Source organism: Triticum urartu, chromosome 7A (genome assembly GCF_056163025.1).
Source record: "Triticum urartu cultivar PI428250 chromosome 7A, HENAU_Tu73, whole genome shotgun sequence".
In the NCBI taxonomy this organism is placed as follows: Eukaryota; Viridiplantae; Streptophyta; class Magnoliopsida; order Poales; family Poaceae; genus Triticum; species Triticum urartu.
In genome coordinates, this window is record NC_141879.1 from 694,947,400 (window position 1) to 694,972,643 (window position 25,244).

Here is a 25,244-nt window from a genome sequence, read left to right on the forward strand (position 1 = left end):
TCAACACACGTACAGCCCGGTGACGTCTCCTACACCTTGATCCAGCAAGGGGAGAAGGAGAGGTTGGGGAAGACTCCAACCAGCAGCAGCACGACGGCGTGGTGGTGGTGAAGGAGCGCGGGACTCCAGCAGGGCTTCGCCAAGCACTACGAGAGACGAGGAGGGAGAGGGGTAGGGCTGCGCCAACAGGGAGAGCAAATCACATGTGTTGGGCAGCCCCAAACCTCAAGTATATATAGTGGGAGGGGAGGGGCTGCGCCCCCACCTAGGGTTCCCTCCCTAGGGGTGGCGGCCAGCCCTAGATCCCATCTAGGGGGCGGCCAAGGGGGGAGAGAGGGGGCGCACCACTAGGTGGGCCTTAGGCCCATCTGAGCCTAGGGTTTGCCCCCTTCCCCTCTTGGAGGCGCCTTGGGCCTTGGTGGGAGGCGCCCTAGCCCACCTAGGGGCTGGTCCCTTCCCACTATTGGCCCATGTAGGCCTCCGGGGCTGGTGGCCCCACCTGGTGGACCCCCGGACCCCTCCGGTGGTCCCGGTACACTACCGGTGATGCCCGGAACACTTCCGGTGGCCAAAACCATACTTCCTATATATCAATCTTTACCTCCGGACCATTCCGGAACTCCTCGTGATGTCCTGGATCTCATCCGGGACTCCGAACAACATTCGGTAACCGCGTACATACTTTCCCTATAACCCTAGCGTCATCGAACCTTAAGTGTGTAGACCCTACGGGTTCGGGAACCATGCGGACATGACCGAGACGTTCTCCGGTCAATAACCAACAGCGGGATCTGGATACCCATGTTGGCTCCCACATGCTCCACAATGATCTCATCGGATGAACCACGATGTCAAGGACTTAATCAATCCCGTATACAATTCCCTTTGTCTAGCGGTATGATACTTACCCGAGATTCGATCGTCGGTATCCCGATACCTTGTTCAATCTCGTTACCGGCAAGTCTCTTTACTCGTTTCGTAACACATCATCCCGTGATCAACTCCTTGATCACATTGTGCACATTATGATGATGTCCTACCGAGTGGGCCCAGAGATACCTCTCCGTTTACACGGAGTGACAAATCCCAGTCTCGATTCGTGCCAACCCAACAGACACTTTCGGAGATACCTGTAGTGTACCTTTATAGCCACCCAGTTACGTTGTGACGTTTGGCACACCCAAAGCACTCCTACGGTATCCGGGAGTTGCACAATCTCATGGTCTAAGGAAATGATACTTGACATTAGAAAAGCTTTAGCATATGAACTACATGATCTTGTGCTAGGCTTAGGATTGGGTCTTGTCCATCACATCATTCTCCTAATGATATGATCCCGTTATCAACGACATCCAATGTCCGTGGTCAGGAAACCGTAACCATCTATTGATCAACGAGCTAGTCAACTAGAGGCTTACTAGGGACATGGTGTTGTCTATGTATCCACACATGTATCTGAGTTTCCTATCAATACAATTCTAGCAAGGACAATAAACGATTATCATGAACAAGGAAATATAATAATAACCAATTTATTATTGCCTCTAGGGCATATTTCCAACACTTGCTCCTTTATATACAGGGGCAGGGGAACCCTAGGACACACAAGTTGATTGTTTCCAGCCGTGTGCGGTGCCCCCCTCCACCATAATCCACCCCGGTCATATCGTAGCGGTGCTTAGGCGAAGCCCTGTTCCGGTAGCATCATCATCACCGTCATCACATCGTCGTGCTGACGAAGCTCTCCCTCGACACTCTGCTGGATCGTGAGTTCGTGGGACGTCACCGAGCCGAACATGTGCAGATCACAAAGATGTCGTACTTTCGGTACTAGGATCGGTCGATCGTGAAGACGTATGACTACATCAACTGCGTTGTCATAATGCTTTCGCTTACGGTCTATGAGGGTACGTAGACAACACTCTCCCCTCTCGTTGCTATGCATCACCATGATCTTGCGTGTGCGGTGGATTTTTTTGAAATTACTGCAGTTCCCCAACAATATTCGCTTCGATATTGCCACTAATGACTAATGAATGCAAATGATTCCACAAATCCCTTCTTAATATTTTCCATAGGAAATGGGCTAAAAAGGGAAGATATCACGTGGGAGAAAGGAAAGGAAGGAAAATGGAGAAGAAATAAATCATCAGGAGGCGTCAGAAGGCCTCCAAAGCAAAAGACGACGTTCCATGCGACCGCACGTGCTCGCATGAGCGGTCATTTGGCATGGAGACCGAGGCATGCCGTCCACCTGAATAACTTTTATTAAGGGGACCCTGTCGAAATGTCAACAGAACGAGCAGAGGAGGAGCATCCAACCCAGCCACAACCCATTCATCATCATCTCCATCCACAAACCCTAGCCGCTGCCATTTTCACCTCCATAGTCATATCGACCACCATAGCCCTCTCTCACCTAGTTCATACTTGTAATCGTGCATCGCACAAGGCATCCATTGTAAGACATATTGCAATCAATCAAACTCAAGAGGTGTTCTTCAATGATTTCTTCTCGTGATCTATCTCCATGTGTGAGTAGGCTGGTAAGGTATGGGGTGAGACATGAGCCTTGCAACCCTAGGTATTTGGTGAAGGGATCAATGGAAGTCTTTGATACAACATCTTGTATGTGTAAATAAAATTGCATCATGAAGTATCTTTTGTCTTGTCTGCGATCTTCATCCCTGCATGTAACCATCATCATGGAGATCGAGCACCGGTGAGGTTAGGAGCAAGGGGACCGTGAAGCGTTATACCAAACACCGGTGACAGTAAGGTTTAGTAGGGTAACATGGATCATATCCTTGGGGATTCATGAGGTGTAGTCATTGAACGCCCGAAGCTTTTGTCTGACATTATTATCTTAATTATCGGGGCAACCCCGCAAGACAGATAGGGCCTTCGGTAGGACAACTGATTCTTGATGCAGGACTCGCGCCGGTCAGGATGTTATTTGGATACATCCCCCATTCCAAACGAAGCAAGCATCTTAATGGGTGACTTCCCAAGCACGGGCTAATATCATTTTTTATCCCAACACTAATACATGGTTGTAAGCATTAAGATCCCATTGTACCTTGTTTTTATTATAAGTGTTTGAACCACTATTTGCTTGTTGATCTGATCAAAAGCTGGATTTGACACTTTGGCAAAAGCTTGCTAGAGACCATCGCTTCAAGAGAATCTTCCTCTCATGGGTTCGATAACCCAGTGTCACCTCTGATGAAATAGGTGTGGGATACTTTTTTCTAGTTCCAATACCGGATCAATAAAAAGGAGATATCAAGCCCTTTTTCTGGCGCCGTTGCCGGGGAGGAGTTTACTATTCCTAGTCTTTGTGTTTAGAGTCTTCGTTGAAGTTAATTTTCAGTTTTTGTCTTCACTTTTCAGTTTTAGTTTTATTTTATTGCAAGTCTTGTGAGTAGAAAAATTCAAAAAGTTACTATGGCTCATAATCTTGGGAGTTTTGCTACTTCTAGCGATAATTTTATGCCTGAACCAATAGCACAACCTGATGTTGCAGCTGCAGAATATGAGATCAAACCAAAATTGTTTCCATGGTTCAACAGGACCAATTTGGGGGCTCTGCTTTTAAGGATGCAGGTATGCATTTATAGATTTGAGTTCCTAGCGGCGAGAGCTTTCGAACAATGCAATCTTGAATACATATGAGGTACTTTAAATTTAATCGTTTCAATCATATTTATATTACCTTAAATATGTGTTAAATAATGAAAATTCTGATATCATTTGTTTGAAATGGTGAAAATATTTAAATAACTTTGTTTAAATAGTGAATCTGCCAAAATCACTTTGTCAAAACAATTTCTTTATTTAGAAAGTGCATTTCAATTATTAAAAAAGAATAGTGATATAAACAATTGCATTATTTCAAAAAAGTGATTTCAGTTAGTTTAATTTCATACTTTAGTATTTGAAATTGGACGTTTGAAAAGAATTGAAATGGACCTTTGAAATAACTGAAATGTTTCTTCTGAAATGATTGAAATGACCCTTGACATAAATCGAAATGGAAATTTTGAAATAATTGAAACGGGGCTTCCAAAATAATTGAAATGGTCCTTCTTGAAATAATTGAAATCTATCTTTTGAAATAATTGAAATATATCTTTTAAAACAATTGGAATCAATCTTTTGAAATTATTGAAATTGGCAGGTTGATACCATTGAAATGGGTGTTTTGAAAAAGATTAAAATTGGTATTTTGAAATAATTGTAATGAGACATTTGATTTATTTTTTAAAATGAGATCTTTGAAATCCATTTTTTGAATTAGTGAAACAATCAAAATCCCTTTTGAAACAATAGAACAATGTATTATTTATGAAAGCTCATGCCAAACATAACCGAAACAGTAAAGTCAAAATCGAGAGCTCCTCGTTGGCGCCTTCAGCGGCCGCTAGCGAACCCAGCGCCCACTGCGTCGTTTGCATGGGCCTGGCCCAGCAACGCGCGCTGGCTCGCTTTCCCACTCTCGATCGCTGGCTCACGCACGCTCGCTTGTTTTTTTTCTTTCCCCAAAAAATGCTACATTATGTCATGATTTTCTTAGAACAAACCAAACCGGGTTGCTACAGTACATACTCTTGTTCTTAGGAAAATGTTCATCGAATTTGAAAAAAGTTCATCGAAATATGAAAAAAAGTTCATCGAATATGAAAAAAGTTCATTGAATTCAAAAAATAGTTTATTGAATTTGAAAAGAAGTTCATCAAATTTGCAAAAAGTTCATCGAATTTGAAAAAAATATCATCGATTTTGAAAAGGTTCATTGAATATGAAAAAAAGTTCATCGAATTTGAAAAAAGTTCATCGAATTTGAAAAAAGTTCATTGAATATGAAAAAAAGTTCATCGAATTTGAAAGAAGTTCATCAAATTTGAAAAAAGTTCATTGAATTCAAAAACAAGTTTATCGATTTTTGAAAAAAGTTTATTGAATATGAAAAAAGTTCATCGAATTTGAAAAAAAGTTCATCGATTTGAAAAATGTTCATTGAATATGAAAAAAAATTCATCGAATTTGAAAAAAGTTCATTGAATATAAAAAGAGTTAATCGAATTTGAAAAAGAGTTCATCCATTTGCAGAAAAAACATGAAGAAAGAAATTTTCTCGAATTTTAAAAAAGGGAAAAAGGAAATGGAGAAATGAAAGGGGACACAAGAAAGGAAAGAAACGATGTGTGTTGTCCCAGTGGGTTCGGTGGCGCGTTGGTTGTCGCGGCCCCCCTCGATGCAGGAGGTCGCTGGTTCGGGGGTGTGCGCTCGATTGCAGGAACAACTAAATCGGACGCTTAAGGTGCGAAATAGGATTTGGCGTCAAAATCAGCCGAATATGTCGACTGCATCTCTATGAAAGCATCGCGTTGGGCCTGAGTCTTGTCCAAGCGTCAGGGAAGCCCAGCTCTTGCCCAAAGCCCGGAACGGCCATGTCGTCTGGCACCTTGAAATACCTCAGCTTGGCGCTCAAAGTAACCGCCTCACCCAACAGCTTTCTTTCTCCGCCTCTCACCGGCCGGCCGTAGCCCCAGCGAACCAAGAACGAACCTCTCCCTCGCCGTGTCTCCACCTCCAAGCGGCACAGCACCGGCGACCAATGGACCAGTTCCACGACAGGCAGCACGTGCGGCTGCGGAGCCGCGGGCGCGGCAAGTACCTCCTCGCAGCCGACGACGGGGAGAGCGTCACCCTCTGCCAGCACCGCGCGACATTGAACGTGGCTTGGGCGGTGCACGTCTACCACGGCGCCAACGGCGTCGGCCCGTACCTGCTCCTCCACAGCGCAGCCTACGGCCGCTACCTCGCCGTCACGGACACGCCGCTGCCGCGCGGGCCGAGTCACTTCGGCGTCGAGCAGCGCGGCAACGACCAGCCCGGGGTGGGGCCCGTCATGTGGCAGGTCATCGCGGGCGGGGGCTTCCCGAACGACGTCCGGCTCCGCAACGCCGGCGGCCACTACCTCCGCGTCCACGGCAGCTTCCCCGCCGCGTTCTACTGGAGCGTCGAGCCCATCCCCGCCAGAGAGGGCCCGCCTCGCCTTCCACCACCGTTTCGGGTGAGTCCCGGCCGCTTCTTGTTCTTGATACCTCTCGAATTGCTTCTTGCCGTTCTTGCCATTGTTTACCAGCTCTGTTTTCGATCAGAAAGAAAATTCAGATTCCAGATAGCTTCTTTGATTTGATCTCCTCTTCATCAACATAACAATTCATGGTTCTTTGGTGCAGGAGGTGCCTCCGGCGTGGCGGCTGATCCGGTTCCGGCTCTACACCGACGACGGCTGGTCCCAGTTCCAGTTCCAGGGGAACTCAGCTGCGTGTACAACCTGAGGAAGGACCTGGCCATGCGCCTCCACCTGCCGCTACCCCGGCGCCACGCCTTCGTCATGTGCGTGCGAGCGGGCCGCTACGGGAGGCTGACCCCGCTCGTCGTCGACCTGCCCCACGGCGGCTCCGGCGAAACCCTCGAGGTCGTCGTCATGCTGTCCGGGACCCCTGGTGAGAGCCTTTCTCCACGACTTGCTGAATTTGTTATGCACAATGTGCAGATCTGATCTGTCCTCCCCCACGGTTTGTTAGGCATTGGGATTTCTCAGAAACTTGCTATAGTCTTGTAGAAACTAGTAGAAACTCTGAAGACAGTGGTAAAAGATGGTCTGAACTCTGAAGCTAGTAGAAACTACTGTTCCCCCCATTTCTTTTTCTTATTCCAGATAATTCAATTCCTCCATTTCTTAACACTTTGCTGCCAGTAGAAATTATGGACCTAAAAAGCCAAACCAAGTTCAGTCATCTCATTTCACCTTTGCAGATATTACACTAAGTTTCTTCTAGCCAATGAACAGAATTCAGGCTACAATGGACAGTGGACAGTGCATAAAAGCTTAGTTCCTTGCACATTTATATTGTTTTGGGTTTTGCATTCTTGATGCTGTCATTATAATCTTATTGACCATTGGTCTGCCACTTAACTTCCACATTATATATGCTGATTCAGCCTATGATGAGCTGCGGCACCCGGATGTCGACGCGGAGTAGAGAAATATTGGAGCTGGAGTATAGAGAGTTCACTTTTTCACAAGTTTCGCCGCCTCGGATACGATGGCAGCAGAAATTTTGCCTGTAGATAGATAGAATAGATATAGGTTGAGAAAACTCAGCAGCTCTCGTGTTTCTTCTACTAGTTAAACTTGTTCCGTTCTCGACAGGACAGGGAGAGGGGGAAGCGCTGTCTGTTGCCTCGCTGTTCTATGATTCAGAACTACCGAAAGCGTTATTGCGTCCAATGGCTGAACAATGTTGTCGTGATGCTGGTTTTAATAGTCGCTGCATTATAGCTTTTCTGGCATTCATCTCTTTGATGTGATTTCTACCATTTCTTTTCACTGTAGGGTTCCTGTGATGAGTTGATGATCCTGCAATAAAAAATGAAAATTTAGATCATGCACTTCGCGTAACTGGAAAATCAAGTGTTTTTTTTTTTTTTGCAACGAGTTGATGATCCGGCATCCCTTTTGCACTATATATGCATTTCGTGTATAAATGAATTTTTTTGCAAGTTCTTCCTGTGAGCAGTAAAGGGTACTATTCACTATAAAAGTACATGATTTTTTTTTGTACAGCTCACATAAAAACATATTTCGTGATTAAATTTCACACACCTCTAGTATAAATCAATGTTTTAAATAGCGGGCTATGGAAAATAACGGCGGGCCTCCAAATTAGCTATAGCGGGCTATTTGTGAAGGCGACCATTTAGCGGCACCCTACTGAAAAGGCTATAGCGCTATTTAAAACTATGGTATAAATTTATAAGTACTTTTGTATTTATTTTCAGAATTTTTTTACATAAAATTTGAATTTTTTTTTAGAAAATTTGGGGCTCCATGGAGTGCAAAAAATCCACTTTTCATTCCTAGATGTGAAAAAAAACATATTTTAACCAGGAACTTTGCATGAATAACAGTTTCTTGCACAGTCAGTGGCTACATCCATTGTCTTTGAATATCTTGTTTCAGCAACATGAGATTATTGATCTGCGGTATGGTGCCTTACTTCTTCATTGTTCAGGCTTAATTCAGGCAATAGCAGGCCAGCCACGATACCCGGGATGTCAATGCAGAGTAGAGAAAGGTTAGAGCAGGACACCTGGCTGCCTTCTTCTTCTTCACAGTTCACCTCTTCAGAAGCGTCACCGCCATGGGCACGACAACATGAGAATTCAGAACAACGCCTTGAAAACCCAGCAGCTCGTGTGTTTCGGCTAGCTAAACTCGTTCCATTCTCCTGACAAGAGGAACCTGTCTGTTTTGCCCTAGCAGTTCTAAAGCTTCACAATCTTTTTTTCTGAACATCCTTATGTGCTTTACCCCTGAACCCGATTCTTACAAAAAGTAATCGTCAAATGGATTGAGCAATATTAGGTTGGTAACATTCAGGGATATTCAAACTTGTCCTTTCTTGAGCTCTAGCAATGGTTGCAACAGAGACAGTAGCTGGATAGTCAACCATAATCATATGCTTGCAAGTGTTTTTCGAATCATAACGGCATTGGCAGTTGGATGAGTTATCTGATTATTTCAGTCCTTGGTACGTCATTGGCAGTTGGACACAGCACAAGGTTACCTGCAGGCACTGGCAACTCGTGTGTTTCGGTCTTATTATTCCAGTCCTTGGTACTCAAGTCAAGTCAACCATAACCAAATTCTTGCCAGTTTTTTCCTTTCTTTTGATGGCACTCATAGTTGGATGAGTTGTCGAGTACCCAACAATAATGATATCGACGCTATCTAGATTGCAATATGGATTAACATATGCATGAACACGAACTAGTCAAGCTCATTTATTTAAAAAAACATATAAACAATTAAATTATTTCAAAAAATTGATTTCAGTTATTTCAATTTCATATTTTAGTACTTGAAATTGGACCTTTCAAATAATTGAAATGGCCTTTTGAAATAATTGAAATGGGTCTTCTGAAATAATTGAAATGACTCTTTTGAAATAATTGAAATGTGACTTTTGAAATGACTGAAATGGGTCTTTCGAAATAATTTAAATGGCCCTTTTTAAAATAATTGAAACATGTATTTTAAAATAATTCAAATGGATCTAAAAAATGAAATAAGTCTTTTTTAATAACTGAAATTGGTAGTTTGAAACCATTGAAATGGGTGTCTAGAAAAATATTATAATTAGTCTTTTAAAAAAATCGGTATTTCAAAATAATTGAAATGGGTCTTTTGAAATAATTGTAATGAGACTTTTAATTTAATTTTTTAATGAGGCTTCAGAATCCCTTTTTTGAATTAATAAAACAGCTGAAATCACTTTTTGAAACAATGGAACAATGTATTGTTTTATGAAAACTGATTTCAAACATAACTAAAACAGCAAAATAAAAATCAGCCAAATATGTCCAAGTTTGTTCTTGTTTTGAGGTCTTCTTGGTACGAATTCGAAAGGCGGTCTGCAGCTTGACTTCCTCATTATTTCTGCAGATTCAGCCATGGATGTGCTGCGGCCCCCGGATGTCTATGCAGAGTAGAGAAAGATCAAAGCTGGAGTCCTGACACGATGAAAGCAGAGCTGGACGCCTACTTTTGCCTATAGATAGATGGAATAGATATAGGTTGAGAAAACACAGCAGCTGTTGTGCTTCTTCTACTAGCTAAACTAATCCTGAAAAAAAATACTAGCTAAACTTGGTCTTTTCTCCCGACGGAAAAGGGAGAGGGGGAAACCCCTGTCTGTTTTGGCCTCGTAGTTCAAAACTGCTGAAGGTGTTGAGTCCAATGGCTGAACAATGTTTGTTGCGATGCTGGTTGTATAGTCATTGCATTGTCGCCCTTCTGGTATTCATCTCCATGATGTCATTTCTATCATTTCTTTTCACTGTAGGGGTAACTGAAATGAGTTGATGATCAAGCTGCAAAAAATCAGATCATGCATTTCCGCGTAACTGAAAATGCAAGGTTTTTCTTGCAATGAGTTGAGGGTCTTATATCCATTTTGTCGATCCCCGTCATAGTGCGACCCACCATTCGGTAGTCCTCGTCTTACCCGACATGTCTAGAACATCACCGAGCATCGCCATCCATCTCCACGCCGGTGAGTCCTCGTCGCCGTCTGTTTTTTGGGGGATAATCCTTCATTTAAATGGGTACATTCCCATCTGTTATCGACCCATAGCCCCATAACCCACGCGTGCTTACCGCTTCGCTGATAATACGCCATCGAAGTCACTCCCAGTTTGATTAGTTTTGTTTAAATATTCAAGTAGATAAATTTGACGGGCTATTTTAGCTCCAAATGAATTGATTTTTTGCTTAATTGTGCACTTAAATGCTCTTTCCAGTAGTATGCTTGCTAGAATTGTTCTTACTTTGTATGCTATTGTATACTAGAATATTGTTCTTGCATCCTTCTTATTTAAAGTAAATTAGTACTCCATCCGTAAATTAATATAAGAGCATTTAGATCACTAAAGTAGTAATCTAAATGATCTTATATTAGTTTACAGAGGGAGTATTATTTATCCTAGAGGGCTAAAATCTTGGTGGTGAGCAAGACTACCCCTGCAACCTCTCTGGTAAAGACAAGCTCTCTAAACTTATGCTTGCTACCATGAAAAGGATCTTGGTATTTTGCATGTGTTTGAAAGATTAAAAATGCATATTATACTTGTAATTTGCAATTTTTTCTGAAAGAAATAGTTTTGCTCCTGAAAGCAAAATGTCCAGGAAAAAAACAGTAACAGTTGAACTCAAAATTCCCGCCACGGAGAAAGCCCAGTTCGTACTCCGTATGCGCTCGCGGGCCGAAGCCCGTCTGCTCCCCGCCCACCATTCAATCCGCCACGTTTGTCTCAAAAAAAGTTTTTCAATGCGCCACGTCAGCGATCCGCGCCGAGGCGCATCCGGGCCGTCCATCACCCACAGCAGCGAACGGCTGAGATCGTGTCAAACCACTGGAGGCCACCGATCCGTGGCACGCACCCCTCCACCAATCAGAGCGCGCTCTCCCCTCCTATAAACTCGCCGCACCCCCGCCGCCTATTCCCCACCACTCCTGCTACCTCCCAGCGAAACACCACACCTCTCCCCGTCGACGCAAGCAGCAGCAGCGGCACCCATGGCCCCCAAGGCGGAGAAGAAGCCGGTGGTGGAGAAGGCCGAGAAGACCACGGCGGGGAAGAAGACCAAGGCCGAGAAGAGGCCGCCGGCGTCCAAGGAGGGCGGCCCTGACAAGAAGGGAAAGAAGAAGTCCAAGAAGAGCGTGGAGACGTACAAGATCTACATCTTCAAGGTGCTGAAGCAGGTGCACCCGGACATCGGCATCTCCTCCAAGGCCATGTCCATCATGAACTCCTTCATCAACGACATCTTTGAGAAGCTTGCCGGCGAGTCCGCCAAGCTGGCCCGATACAACAAGAAGCCCACCATCACGTCCCGGGAGATCCAGACATCCGTCCGCCTCGTCCTCCCCGGCGAGCTCGCCAAGCACGCCGTCTCTGAGGGCACCAAGGCCGTCACCAAGTTCACCTCCTCCTAGATGGGCTGCTCCCTGCCACGCTGGCCGATCGATGCCGCTCTCTAGTTAGTTAGCTGTTCCTACTGTGTCATCTTGCAAGTTTCATGAACTGGAGAAATAGTAACAGTGCTGATTTATTCTGTTTTAACTGTGTATCATGTTCAGTTTTTACCATGGTCCCTACATTTCTTGAGAGAGTTCTTGCTATGATCTTGCTTATGTGACTTTATCCTTGTTTTCTCTGTTCGTGTATGAGTGAAATTCAGATTCTATCCAGGAGCTCTGCATGAATAGCAGTTTCTGCACATCACGCTGTTTCCAGGTTTTGTACAGCAGCTGCATTCTCTGTCTTTAAATGTCTTATTTTAGCAACACTCCTGGCTGTCGATGATTGATCTACTGAAACGGTTGCAGCACCTGTGAATACCCGGATGTCGATGCAAAGTAGAGAATGATTGGAGCACTACTCCTGGCTGTCGCCTTCTTGACAGTTCACCTCTTTGTTTTCTGTCAATGCGCCTATGTTTTCTCCATCTTCACGACATGGCGATCTTGAATCGTTGATTGTTTTATTTCACACTATCTTAACCAAACATACGTGCTCTTTGGCGAGAATTTCTCTGCCTCTGTAACAGCAAACTGTATTAGTGTACTAGAGGCTGGAGGCATGTTGAAACTGAATGTTTCTCACGTACTCCCTCCATTCCAAATTATAGTGTGCCCGCGCTTCCCAGGTCAAACTTTGACCATAAATTTAACGTACGAGACCGACTGCGGCGGACGAAAAAATTACATAATTAAAAACTTCTTTTCAATACGAATTCACTGATATAATTTTTGCTCCCGCCGCAATCGGTCTTGATAGTTAAATTTACGGTCAAGGTTGAAGCACGGGGATAGAGGAAGCACTGCATTGTGGAATGGAGGGAGTAATTGTTTGTTTGAACAGCTCCAGTGCTCTCTCTTCGCCATCTTAGAGCATCTCCAGCCGTTGGCCCCCAAGGGGGTGTCTAAAAGCGCCGCTTGGGGGTGAGCCGGCGCAAAAAATGGCCCTGGGGGCGAGTCAGTCCCCAGCCGTCGGCCCGCAGGGCCGCCCCCAGGCGCGTATTAAAATAAAAAAAAGAAGGACCGTTCGGCGAAGTTATGATAAAAACTAGTTAAATTTCGGCCAAACATAGCAAATTTCGGTGAAATTCGTGCATTTTCATTACATTAACCTAATCTAAAAAAGAAAGGGGCTGAAGTTGTCGCCGCCATCGTCGTCGTCGGCCTTCTCCTCCTTGACGCGGGCGCCCCTGCTGGACCCCTGCCCGGCGTCGCCATGGCGGACTGGCGGCGGCGCGTCGTCGTCGTCGTCGCTGTCGCATAAGACGACGACCCCGTCTTCATCGCGGCCGCGTCGGCGCTCCTCGAAGCGACGCAGGGCGGCGCGCTGGCGCTCCTTCTCCTTCTCCCGGCGCGCCTTCTCCATCGCAATGGAGTCCTGGCGCGCCCATTCTAGGGCCGCGTCGTCGTCGTCGAACTCCGCCTTCACCAGCGCCAGCCCCGGCTCCGTCTTCACCGGCGCCAGCCCCGGCTCCATCTTTGGCTTGACGAAGCGCGGAGGAGCCAACGAGGAGGAGGCGCGCCGGCCGCTCTCGTTGATGACGATGCCGACGCTGCGAGTGCGCCGACCGATTGGCGTCTCCACCGCGGGCTCGGCCTTGACGCCGAGAAGCGCCGGAGAACCGGAGGAGTGGGAAGATGAGCGAGAGGAGAAAGACGAGGAGGAGGCGAACCTCCTTGGCACCCATGCGCGTCGGTGTTGCGACGGGGCGGCCCCCGTCGCAGGATAAGTCAACGGCGGGTTGTTGCCGCCGTCGAGGTACGCCAGCACGCCATCCAGCGTGCGGCCGGGGACGCCCCACCACAGGTGGCGCCCCTCGCTGTTCTTCACGCCGCCGACCACCGGCGCGCAGTTGGTGGAGGCCAGGCACTACTGCTGGCGGCGCTGGAAGTATGCCGCCCAAGCCGCGTGATTGCCGGCGGCGTACTGGGGGAGGGAGCGCTCGTCGTCGGTCAGGGAGGCGCGCGCGACCTCGACCTCCTCGGCGAAGTACCCGGGCTTCGCCACGGCGTCGGGTAACGGGGGAACGGGCACTCCCCCGTCGCTGAGCCGCCACCCCGTCGGCCCGGCGCGCATGTCCGGCGGCGCCGGGATGTTCGCCTGGAACAGGAGCCAGGACTCCTGTTCGCGGAGCGAACGGCGGCCGAAGCCGTTCGCCGCCGCCTCGTCTCCGGGAAAGCGCTCTGCCATGGCGACGGACTCGGCGGTGGTAGAAAGGGAGAGAGAGGGGCTGTCGGTGGCGCTCGGGAGAGGAAGACGGAGACGGAGAGAGAGGGGCTGGGCGGCGGCGAGGGGCGAGTCTGGTGTGGGCACAGGCGACCGCCGGCTTTTATAGCCGCTCCGCGCCCGTGTGTACGCGTGCGAGGGAGGGGAGGCGTCGGCGCGCCGTCCCATGACGCGCCGCCCGTGAGGAATCAATGGCAAGGCTGACCAGCGGCAGCCTTGCCATTGATTCCCCGCGGGAACCGAGGCAGTTCGGGGAAGACGAGCCGCCGTGTCCCTGACGCGGCTGGCCCGCGGCTTTTTCGCGCCAAAACAGTTCGCCCCCGGGCGCCCCCAGCGCGCCGGGTTCGGCCTGAGTCCGCCGGCGCTGTTTTCGGCTCAGGCCGGCGAAAATCAGGCTCCTAGGGGCTCAACTGGGCCGTTTTTTCGGCGCCGGCGCAAAAAAAACGTTTGAAGAGGCCTTCCTGGGACGCGGCTGGAGATGCCCTTAGACCTAGAGACACAACTCTCCTGTCTCTAGCAAGTCAGAAACAACAAGGCCAAGTCAGACATAACATAACCAACATTTTAGTATGTTTACCCTATGCCGATTTTGATCCAAAATAGCACTGTAGCAGAGTAGCCATATGGCTTCTGATCGTTATAATTAATGGACAAACAAGTTCATAACCTTTATATTTGGAGGTTGGGGAGGTTATGAACTCGCTTCAAACCCAAATGCCAACGCAGGAGGGAAGTCTTAGCTTCTTCGTCCTCATGCCATGACCGGTTTGAAGCAGCCCGCCGCCCGTACACTCACTTACGCATTTCAGTTTAACAGTTTGTCTAATTCATATCTAAATGTTTTTTAAGGATGTTACATCTAAGCTTCTACAAACATATAATGCAGCAAAAAAAAACTATGACAAAAAAAAAGACCACAAACAGAGTGAACATCAGTTTAGATGTGACATAACTATGCCACATCTAGATGTGTCCTAGACAGACCCTTCGGTTAATCACCAGCGAGTCGGGAGATGTGACAACTATTTAATCACATGCCTATTAGTGCTACGGCTGTTCCTCCAGCTTCTTTAGAGCATCTCCAATAGGAGGTGTATATTTAGAGATGTAAAAGTAGGCGTTGTATAATTTATATCATTAAAAAGTGTTTTTTACATCTTTAAAAAATTCACAACTCCAACAGATGATGTACATTTGGTGATGAAAAACTACTACTCCAACAGATGCTGTAATTGAAGATGTAAAACTAGTTCAACTACTACATCATTCAAAACATAATTCAAACATAGCAAGTTCATTTGAAGCAAATATAGTACATAAAACACAATTCAACATAAATATAAAACTACAACATCATAAAACTACTTGTCGATGTATCTAACTCTCCCACAACGCCTTGTTTGACGAGTACTCATCGGAGTCCCCATCCTCGAAGTCCTCCTCCTCCGAGTCGGACTCAACGGAGATCACAGTCAAGGGGCCGGCGGTCGAGCGATGAGAGCTGGTAGCTCGAATGGCCGGTGGCGCGGCTGTGAATCGGGTGGCGGATTGGCGTTGGCAGAGCGACTGGTGTGCAGTGCGAGAAGCTCGAATCGGGCGGCGAAAAAGCGGCGGCGGGTGTGTGGCTCGAATCTGTCGGCGGCACGACGGTGGCTGGGAGGCGGAGATGTGGTCGATTGGAGGCGGACAGCGGCAGAGATGTGGTGGAACCGACGCGGGGTGGGGGGGTGTGGAGAGGGGAATCTGGTGGCGGGACGGTGTGGCGTGATGCGATGGGGCGGGGCTGAGTGTTTTCCAACACTTAATAAAAAAGGACTGTGATATGTGGCACACGTGTGCCACATTGCTAAAAGTACCACACGACTCTTCTCCCTTAGATCCCACCTCCTCCCGAATGACCACCCTCCTTCGATCCCATCTTCTTCAGTTTTTCTCGTGCCTGTAGTTTAAAATAGGCAAAAAAAAATGGCATGGAAGGGGAATCAAACCCAGACCCTCTCATATATAACTGAGCTACAACATCCAGCTGGGCTAGCTCACTTAACTAGTTACATACAACTTACATACTAGTTGTATCTTCTTGAGATGACAATTAGCAAAAGAGGCAGTGATCAGTAACTGAAAATCCAGACCAACGACCTCACTTGTACGGGTTTTAGAACAATGCACCCTAGTTCTATCATTTTTCTGCATGTTTCACACGGTTCACAAACCCCGGGCGTCCTCTTCACTCTTTTTTAGATGCAAAAATCATGATGTTTGCAGGTAAGTTATCAGGTACGAAGTTGTAATGTTGCCATGCTTTTCTTACTCAAGTTTTTGGAGTATGTTTCTCAATAGCTTTTTCCTTGTTTGTACTTAAATTATCAGGTATGGGCTTCGTATATTACCATGATATTTGCAGATAAGTTATCAGGGGTGTATTTTTCAACAACCCCTCCCCCTGTCAATGTTATCATGGTGTTTGTACGTAAGTAATCAGATATGCGATGAGTAAATTATCACGTTATGTAGACAGAAGTTATCGCGTGTTCATAAAAAACATTCACTTGGGCAAAATTACTATGGTGTTTTGTATCATGTTTGCGGTGTGTAAATCATCATGCTAGGTACATAGAAGGTACCGCGTGCATGTTTTCAACAATTTTTACACCCCCAAATCAGAAAAGTTACCATGATGTTCATACACAAGTTATACACACAATTTATCGGGGTATGTTTCAACATCTTTTTCTCCGAGTCAAAAGTTAACACGGTGTTTTTACGTAAGTTATCATATCCATGATGCGTGAATTACCATGCTATTTACATAGAATTATAGCGAGTATTATCTAAAACTTTCCCTATCCAAGGAATTACCATGGTGTTTGGACGTACATTACCGTGTTATTTGCACAGAAGCTACCGGTATGATTATTCTCCTAGTTAAAGTTACCGAGGTGTTTGGAGGTAAGTTATCAGGTCTGTGAGCCGTATATTACCATATTATGTATAAATAAGTTAGCAAGGGTATATTTTCCAACAACTTTTTCCTAGGGCAAAAGTTATCATGGTGTTTGTATGTAAGTTATCGGTTATGAGCTGCTTATACTATCATGTTTTTTAAAAAAATAGCGGGGGTATGTTTGAACAATTTCTTTTCCAGGGTCGAAAAGTAATCATGGTCTTTATAGGCAGTTTAACAAGTCCGCGGTGCTTAAAATACCATGCTATGTACACAAAATTTGCCATTGTATGTTTACAACAACTTTTTTTCTACCGAAGAAAAAAATATTGCGGTATTTTAGACGTAAGTTATCAAATCAATGGTGCATATATTATCGCGCTATTTACACAAAATTTATCGAAGGTATGTTTTCAACATTTTTTAGTCGCGACTCAAAATTACAGCGGTGTTTGTGTGTAAGTTATCTAGTCTGTCGTGCGTATATTATCGACTATTTACAGAGAAAATTACCGGCGTTATATTTTTCAATAAAAAAATTTGGGGTCAAATTTACCGCGGTGATGGTGCCTAAGTTATCAGAATCAATATTGGGAACATTTTCAAGGGGCAGTTTACTGCAAGTGAGAGAGATACCTACCCGACAAAGTATCATTCTTTTCGAAACTGCTTTTACTTTTTTCTTACCAAAAAAGAAAGATTGGGAGCAAATTCCATGAAAATTATAGCAGCAGATAGTAGTAGCATGAAGGAGCACAGGTGGAATTTGCTAACTAGCAAGCACGCAACATGTAGATAGCAGCTAGCTAGCCAAAATACTAGCATTCGTTGGAAACATAATTCAGGCATTCGTTGCACTGAAAAAAGAAAGGGCATGTGTTGCCCAGAATCAAAATACAACTGTCTCCTCTGTTTTCAATTGCTCTGGTCTTTCTCTGAAACTCTGAAGCTGGTCTCCTTTTGAAACACTGCATGTGCGTCCACTGAAATTGGAGAGCGAGAGAGATTGTGAGGGTCTCAGCCAACAGGAAATGGGGTTAAGATGGACTTGCTGAACTTGTGGCATCTATCGGCAGTAGTCAGACACCTACGCGACAACCCGGATGAACACAAATCATCAGATCGCAGGGTCGCTCAGCTAGGCTGTCATTGGTGACGAATCCAAGGGGGTGAGAGGGGGTTTCTAGTCCTAGCTAGGCAAACCTCAGCGTCGTCGTGGCCATCAAAGAGGGCGAAGAGGTGCGACGGGAGGCAGAGCGTGTCGGCGTCGAGCCCCATCCCGTCGAGGTCACGGCGCCTGGCGAGCAGGCGCACAGGCATGTCGGCGAAGCGCGGGACCGCGGCGCATGAGTCCCCCATCGTCCCGCCGTGATCCGGCGAAGGTCACCACAGTGGCAGCACGTCTGAGCGCATCTCTTTGGGCCGGCATGCCTTGTGGGACAAATCCACGCCAAGGACGATACCTGCGACAGTGCGGGGAGGAAGACGAGCGAAGGGGAAAGGGCCACGCGATTGAATCTGACGACGCTGGATGGGTTGACAGTTTTGCAATCGGGCACAGGGTTGCCAAATACATATTTCGATAAGAAAAATACCATATCCATAATGTTGTATTGCGATTTCATTATTTCATCTTTGAGAGAACACAAAAGCACACGCCAACAATAGCGATTTCAGTAAAAAGTTGCTTCCTATTGCTTATACACAGCTAGCATGTTAATGTTATGCCCTCTGTCCGTCTTACAGAAGGTAAAGCTTGGCATCTGGTGGAAGTCTCTTAGAGAGAGGATCCCTGACAATATCAAGGGCAGAGCTGCGGAGCGTCGGGAGAATCTCGTCTGGATCCAACAGATCATACCGTCTTTGAACTGTATCTACGGTCACAGTCTCTATCGCAGGGGCGTTTTCCACGACATGCAACAGGAGTTGAAGCTGGCCTTTCGTGGCTTTGAATCCTGTGACATGCACATTCTTCAGGTGTAGGTATTTGTGTTCGGATCGTGGAATGTCTTGTCTCGAAGACCCCTTGTATGCAAACCACATCGTGCAAGTGCCATCAAACTGCCAAGGTAGAACTAACACTAAGCATCCTGATAAAAGGTCATTTAAGCAGAATCCTTAACAAATACGGTTCCTTTGTTACCTACAAAGGTGATCCGACAAGAAAATACTCACATGTACTTGCAAGTGTTCAATAAACGGAGCAGCCCTCAAAAGGGAAACCAAGTAGAGAATCTTGTCGTCGTGTTTATGATATACAGCCAATATTATGCTTGAGCTGCGGGAACATGTAACGGCTATCTGATGTCCAATGAAGTCTGAAAGAGAAAGAGCAAGTTGAGCTCAGCGAAAAAATAAAACCATATTGCACAAACTAGAAGCTTGTTCTAACAACGTACGTACATACCTCTAGCACTTCAACTGAAATTTTCAAAGTGAGGTTCTGAACATGTGGAAGCCCATTGAGAACCACAGCTGAACCACGCCGAAAGGTAGAAGCACAGAAACAAATTTCTGCATTTTCCATCTCGGGAGCTTGATGGAGGGCAATAGGTATGCAGTCCCCTTTATACACAAAGGTGGAGAGCTTGGCAGCATGGAACTCTATCTTGGTGAACCCGCAGTATTTGACTCTCAGGTACTTCAGGTTGGACAATGGTCGCAGGACCACCTTTAGTTCATCGTCTAGATCACACCTGACTATGCTCAGCCTATAATGGGAAACCTGTGAACCGGGAAGGGGGTGGTTTCAAACATACAAATCTAAGATGAAGACATCGTAGACAGGATACACTTTCCTTGTCTAAAAGTTCAAATGGGAACCTGTAATGATTCCTATGTTTCCAAAATTCAGGTAGTGGTGCCAAATCAAAAGATAGATTCTTAGTCCGGGAGGACATAGCAAACCTTATCCAACTGTTGAGATGATAAACTAGCTTGCTCTCAAATACAAATTTGATCTCAAGATTGTCGACAACCTTGCTGTGGTGCCTTTTCAAGACTGCATTAATATGGTCTATGAACATCTGGGCATGTTGTTTCCCTCCATGCCTAGGCACATGATCCTTGCCGTTGAAACTCAGTTTGGGGCAAGTTGTCCATATAGATCTCCACTCGCTGGACAAAACACTAGACCGCACAGCCTCTTTTGCAGGTAAGTTTGATAAAATTATGCACATCACATCCTTGAACGAAAAAAGAAGGAAAGAAACCTACTCCCTCCGTTTCTAAATATTTGTCTTTCTAGACATTTTGAATGACTACTACATACGAATGTATCTAGACATGTTTTAGAGTGTAGATTCACTCATTTTGCTCTGTATGTAGTCACTTGTTAAAATGCCTAGAAAGACAAGTATTTAGGAACGGAGGGAGTATTAGTTTAGGAATCTATTTACCCTGAAAGTCAACTGAACATTTTCTTGGCAATTTGAACATACCTCTGGAAGATCTTTAAGTTGAACATTGGGCCTCCCATTGTCATTTATTGATCTTGTTGTTGGTTTAATATGGACATGCTTCTCTGCAATTGTTGCACTCGTTCGATGATTACCCATTCTAACGCTGACTGAAAAAGGTGATATTTGAGGAAAAAATAGGTGGATGGTGACCATGAGTTTAGATAGTGAGCAACACAGAAAAAATGCATCAGTTTGGTTGGGATAAGACAAGTGACAGAAACATAAGCAATAACACCACCTCCACTCAACCAAAACTTAATATGGACATGATCCATCTTGCATAATGCATATTCCATGTTTTCATAAACGTATTAAAAATGCAGCGCTAAGTCAAACCCTAGAAATTGCAGCAGAGCAACAGGGTGGAGACTTCCGTTGGCGGCTCGATTGGTCGTGGGAAGAGACGCGGCCGCGATTCGCCGGAGGAGACGAGGCAGACCGTGCGCCTCGCTCGGCCCTGTGGATTCAACGATAATTGGGCCGGGAACTTTTCCGCTCCTCCGGCGAACGTGGACCGGGCCGAAAGGTCAAATCGAGTTGCGAGCCTGCGGGACCCACCGACCCATCGCCCTCTCCCGTGTTGCTCGCAAACAATTCCCCGTTCGGTCTAGGGTTTTAGCCTGCGCCGGCCGCCGGCTGCTCCACCCGTGCTCGCCCCTTTCATGCCTGCCTACTGTGTAATATGTATCGGAGGGAGCAGTAATATTATTTCAGTTTACACCATTAATCCATAACTATTTCCTTTCAGCAATGGCAACGCAAGCAGGTCCTCGTCTTTCTCCTCAAGTGGCAGCCTTCGCTCCATCTCCATTAACAAAGCTATTTACATGCACCACGATCGCTTCGATTGACTTCTTTTTTTCTTGTATAGATTTGCGCCGTGTTTGTTGATCAATACTATCATATTCTACATTTGACACCAGACCAGGCGTACAAATTTTATCTAGACAGGAACACGATTGGCCGGCCACGTCCTGATGGAGTCGTGGAATTAAAACCATTAAGCTACGCATGAAGGGCGGCCAACCAGCTATGCCACGTGGCGCAAGCTGGTTGGCCGCGGTGAGAAATCTTTTGTTATTTTTTTAGATGAAGGTGTGGATTATTTTTTAAATGTATTTTTTTATATGGAGATGAGGACCTCTGGTATTTTTTAAATGAAGGATTATGCAAAGTGGCACTCGCTGATAGGCTGTTGTGGATTTTTTTCTTTTTTACTTTTTTTTATATGAAGGCGAGGACTTTTTTTAAATGTTTTTCAGGCGAAGACCTGAGGACTCTATGTATTTTTTTTTTAAAATGCGTACAACTTTTTCTCAAGCGGCATCATCGGGTGGCGCCCCAATCACTAGTACGTAACAACACTGCACGTAAGTTCTGTCCTCTCTATGAAAATTACTTTTGTTGCTACAAATTGGAGTATCAATCTTTTTCTACCAAAATATTCGCTGAAGAAACTTTATATGGAAAATCTTTACACGTAAAACTTCTAGTACATATATAATTTGTACCTACTAGCTAATTTAGACTGGCAACTACTCCCTTGATTTTAGCTAACGGCCATCAACTTGGACTAGTGCGTAAACTCTTTGTAGATTTTGTACGTAGAAGTAGCATTGCTCACCTTTATATACTTTGATTAATTCTTTTTAATTAATTCTACCCTGTGTGTTTGAACAACAGGAGATCAACAAATCATTAATATCTATGGACTTCAGCAAATACTTGACGGAGATAGACACCGCAGATGCAGTCTCATCTCACAATGGTGGTACCCTCATTGTTGTTACTGGATCGTTAACCACGGCTGATGGCGTTTGCACAAAATTTACGCAGTCGTTCTTCCTTGCACCACAAGAAGGTGGCGGCTGTTTTGTTCTCAGTGACATATTTAGAACTATGCCTAAAACGTCACGACTTGTGATAAGTCAATCCGATAGTCAAGAAAATGACATCAAGGGGAATGTCGGATCTATAGTTGAATCAAGAGAGGCAGAGCGCGTGAAGACTGGCCTGGCCATGTAGTTGTGGAGAATAAGGTTGGAGAATTGGAACTTCCAAACCCCTCAGCTAATGGCACAACATATGAAGATTATAATGACACCGAGCCACTTGTGGACCAAGGAGGATCTAGAAGGGACTCATAATGCTTTTCCTCCTCCACCTCAACCTCATAAGGATGCTACTAGCAGCTCTTACGCATAGATCCTGAAAAAGCTCTAACTTCTAGAAAGATGACATCGCTCTTGACCTAGGAGGAATTGCCCAACTTAAGGCAGCTCACTTTGCTTAGTATTATGTGCTACTATCATAGCGCATGATATACTATTGTAGTTACTACATTCACATTGCATATTATCATACACTAGTGTTATCAATTTATTTATTTATTTATGGAATCCCAATACAAATTGTGGATATGATCTATTTCTTATTAGCTTATTCGTTTGATGTGCTATGATAATGTATCATAATCTGAAATATGGTAAAGTTACGATCCGGGGGGATACGCATGGGGCCTATGGACAAACATCACCATTGATTTTAATTTAGCCACCCCATGACATAAACCTACCCTCCCACCCCCAACCCCCGCGGTCATTTCAAGTAACTATCCCCTGATTTCCATGTCTTCCGTAAGATAATTTCGGTAATGAAATTCCTTATCATAATATGATACAACGTCATGGATGCTCTAGCCGCACTACCGCCTTGTCCTTCTATAGTACATCCTCCAACTATTTACATCAACATGTGTCCTTCCGATTCCTCCCATGGCAGCCACCACCGCTACAACCACGTCCTCGTTCCTCTTCCACTGCCACATTTTCTCGCCGGCAGCGGCAACTCTGAGCCCGCGTAGCTACCTCGCTTTCTACTCGCACAACCAACACTACTCTAGGATTTGCTTTCCATGCCATAGATGTGTCTGGGGTCGATCCCTCTGTGGCTTGCATCGCCCAAGAAAGGGGAAGCAGTTGAGTACCGTGGGTGCTGCTGGTGGGGCACTAGCGTTGTGTTATATAGTATGGGATGGAGAGGAGATGCTACTTCTCTGGTATAAGGTAATAAGGACCAGGTCGTCACCATCGACAACTGCTTCTTGGGAGAGGACACATACACAAAGGTTCTCCTCAATGTACGGCTCTTACAATGATAGCAATGCTCTCTGTTTTTAGTTTTGAGTGGTGATCTTTACCCGGGGGTCAGTGGTGGAGCGTGACACGAAAGTAAGTAGTGGCCAAATTCTAAGCCCAAAATGCTAGCACATGCCGAATAAGCCCAAAGACACGAGAGTTGACTGCATCAGGAGAGAATAGTTCATGAAAAGGGTTTGAGAAACAGAAGAATGAAATAGCAACGGGGCAAAAACTAATTCTTATGCCTTGACGGCCTCCCGGAGAAGCTCCAGCTAATGCCGCGACACGGTACGAACCTGCAAAACCAGAGCAAAAATTTCAGAACACCAAACATGTAATGTAACAGGGCTTATGCAAGCATCTAGCCTACCCGCTTGACGATGGTCCAGATGACCCCTTGGGCGCATGGCGGGGGGGGGGGGGGGGGGGGTTGAGGGAGCCCACGTAGCGGTAATACACGCTGGCCCTGCCCCTCGCGGCCCGGGCGTCCACCACCCCCACCTTCTCCTCCCTCTCCCGCTGCTCCGTGATCATCTCTAGGTATGGCTCCAGCTGATCATTCACGAGGACTAGAATGTTGCATGCATGCGGCCATATTGCAACTTTATAACAAGAGGCGCCTGAGTTGATTAAGAAATCACTCATGGATATATCTAGAACTAAAATAATGCGTGTGCGTGTGCGTGCCCCTCATGTTGTCATGTTGGCTTTAGTTAAGCTTAACGAATTGAGCCTTGTTGACTACTCCCTCCGTTCGGAATTACTTGTCTCAGAAATGGATATATCTAGATGTCTAGATATATCTATTTTTGAGACAAGTAATTCCGAACGGAGGGAGTAGTTGCTTGGTTAAAGAAATAGGATGAAAGAGAGAAAGAAGCAAATTAGGGGTGTACCTTGTGCAGGAAGGGGTCACGGGCACCGATCTCGTAGAGGACGCCGATGACGGCGGCCTTTTCCCTGGGCGCTCTGGTGCACCATGTGCAGCTCCATGTCGTACCGGCGGCCGTTGACGCTGTGCTCCGTGGGCGCGTGCCAGTGCAGCTGCCGCAGGTGGTACGCCGTGCCGTCGATCGACACGCTCCCGGCGTCGCCCTCGAAACGCACCTGCATATCCAAGCATTCACGGTTAATCATACTTGGAAACGGATGGGTAACGTTGGATACCATGATGTCGTGGCCGCGGTTGACGATGGATGCGTTAGCGGGGGCGTAGGAGTGGTTCAGGTGGCCGAGGCGGCGCACCAGGGACACGCGCGGGCCGGCGAGGTCGATGGGTGACTGCATCTCCCCGCTGCCGCACGCCGACCACACCTCCCTGATCTCGCCCCAGTGCGCCGGCCCGTTCTCCGCGTCCACCGAGTAGCTGAACTCCTCCTCGTGCTCTACAATCAGGACATCATGCAACGGACATGAATCCTCAAGACATGCACACACGGCATGGCGTCGATCGGCGGTGGATGATGGAGCTCACGTACCGGTCTCCTGCTGGGCTCTTGCTGCCGGGACTGCTGAGAGGAGGACGGAGGCGGAGAAGAGGAGAAGGAGGAGCGCCGCCGCCGACGCCGAGACGGGGTGGTCGAGGCCGTGACATGGACGCATGTTGTCTACTTGTCCTTGTCGTGTGACTGTTGAGCCGGAGACACTGCAAGGTGGTGCGGCTGGAATATATAAAGCGAGTAGAATGGCACGGGTCAGGCGTGGCCGGCCGCGTTAGGTAATTTGGAAGCTAACCTGCTACGGCGTAGGTACTGACGTACGTACACACATCAAAATTCTGAGCTAAGAACCGACGAGATATGTTCTCCTTGT

The 25,244-nt window shown here is 46.3% G+C and overlaps 2 protein-coding genes and 2 pseudogenes across 2 annotated transcripts; 2 read left to right on the plus strand and 2 right to left on the minus strand.

The window, feature by feature from the left end:
* Positions 1–5,620: 5,620 nt before the first annotated feature.
* LOC147961638 (uncharacterized) lies at positions 5,621–6,350 on the plus strand. The gene is made up of 2 exons (XM_087533885.1): positions 5,621–6,079; positions 6,249–6,350. The coding sequence occupies exons 1-2, from the start codon at positions 5,621–5,623 to the stop codon at positions 6,348–6,350; spliced, it is 561 nt and encodes a 186-aa protein (XP_087390011.1).
* A 4,736-nt stretch (positions 6,351–11,086) lies between these two features.
* On the plus strand, positions 11,087–11,703 carry LOC125521005 (histone H2B.3-like). The gene has a single exon (XM_048686044.2). The coding sequence runs from the start codon at positions 11,157–11,159 to the stop codon at positions 11,574–11,576; it is 420 nt and encodes a 139-aa protein (XP_048542001.1). The 5' UTR covers positions 11,087–11,156; the 3' UTR covers positions 11,577–11,703.
* Positions 11,704–18,571: 6,868 nt separating this feature from the next.
* On the minus strand, positions 18,572–20,388 carry LOC147961639 (F-box/FBD/LRR-repeat protein At1g13570-like; annotated as a pseudogene).
* A 3,283-nt stretch (positions 20,389–23,671) lies between these two features.
* Positions 23,672–25,046, minus strand: LOC125519373 (alpha carbonic anhydrase 7-like; annotated as a pseudogene).
* Positions 25,047–25,244: the final 198 nt, after the last annotated feature.

Coding starts and splice junctions, on each gene's coding strand:
- LOC147961638 (XM_087533885.1), top strand. CDS start 5,621: ATGGACCAGTTCCACGACAGGCAGCACGTGCGGCTGCGGAGCCGCGGG. Junction 6,080..6,248: donor GCCTTCCACCACCGTTTCGG/GTGAGTCCCGGC, acceptor TCTTTGGTGCAG/GAGGTGCCTCCGGCGTGGCG.
- LOC125521005 (XM_048686044.2), top strand. CDS start 11,157: ATGGCCCCCAAGGCGGAGAAGAAGCCGGTGGTGGAGAAGGCCGAGAAG.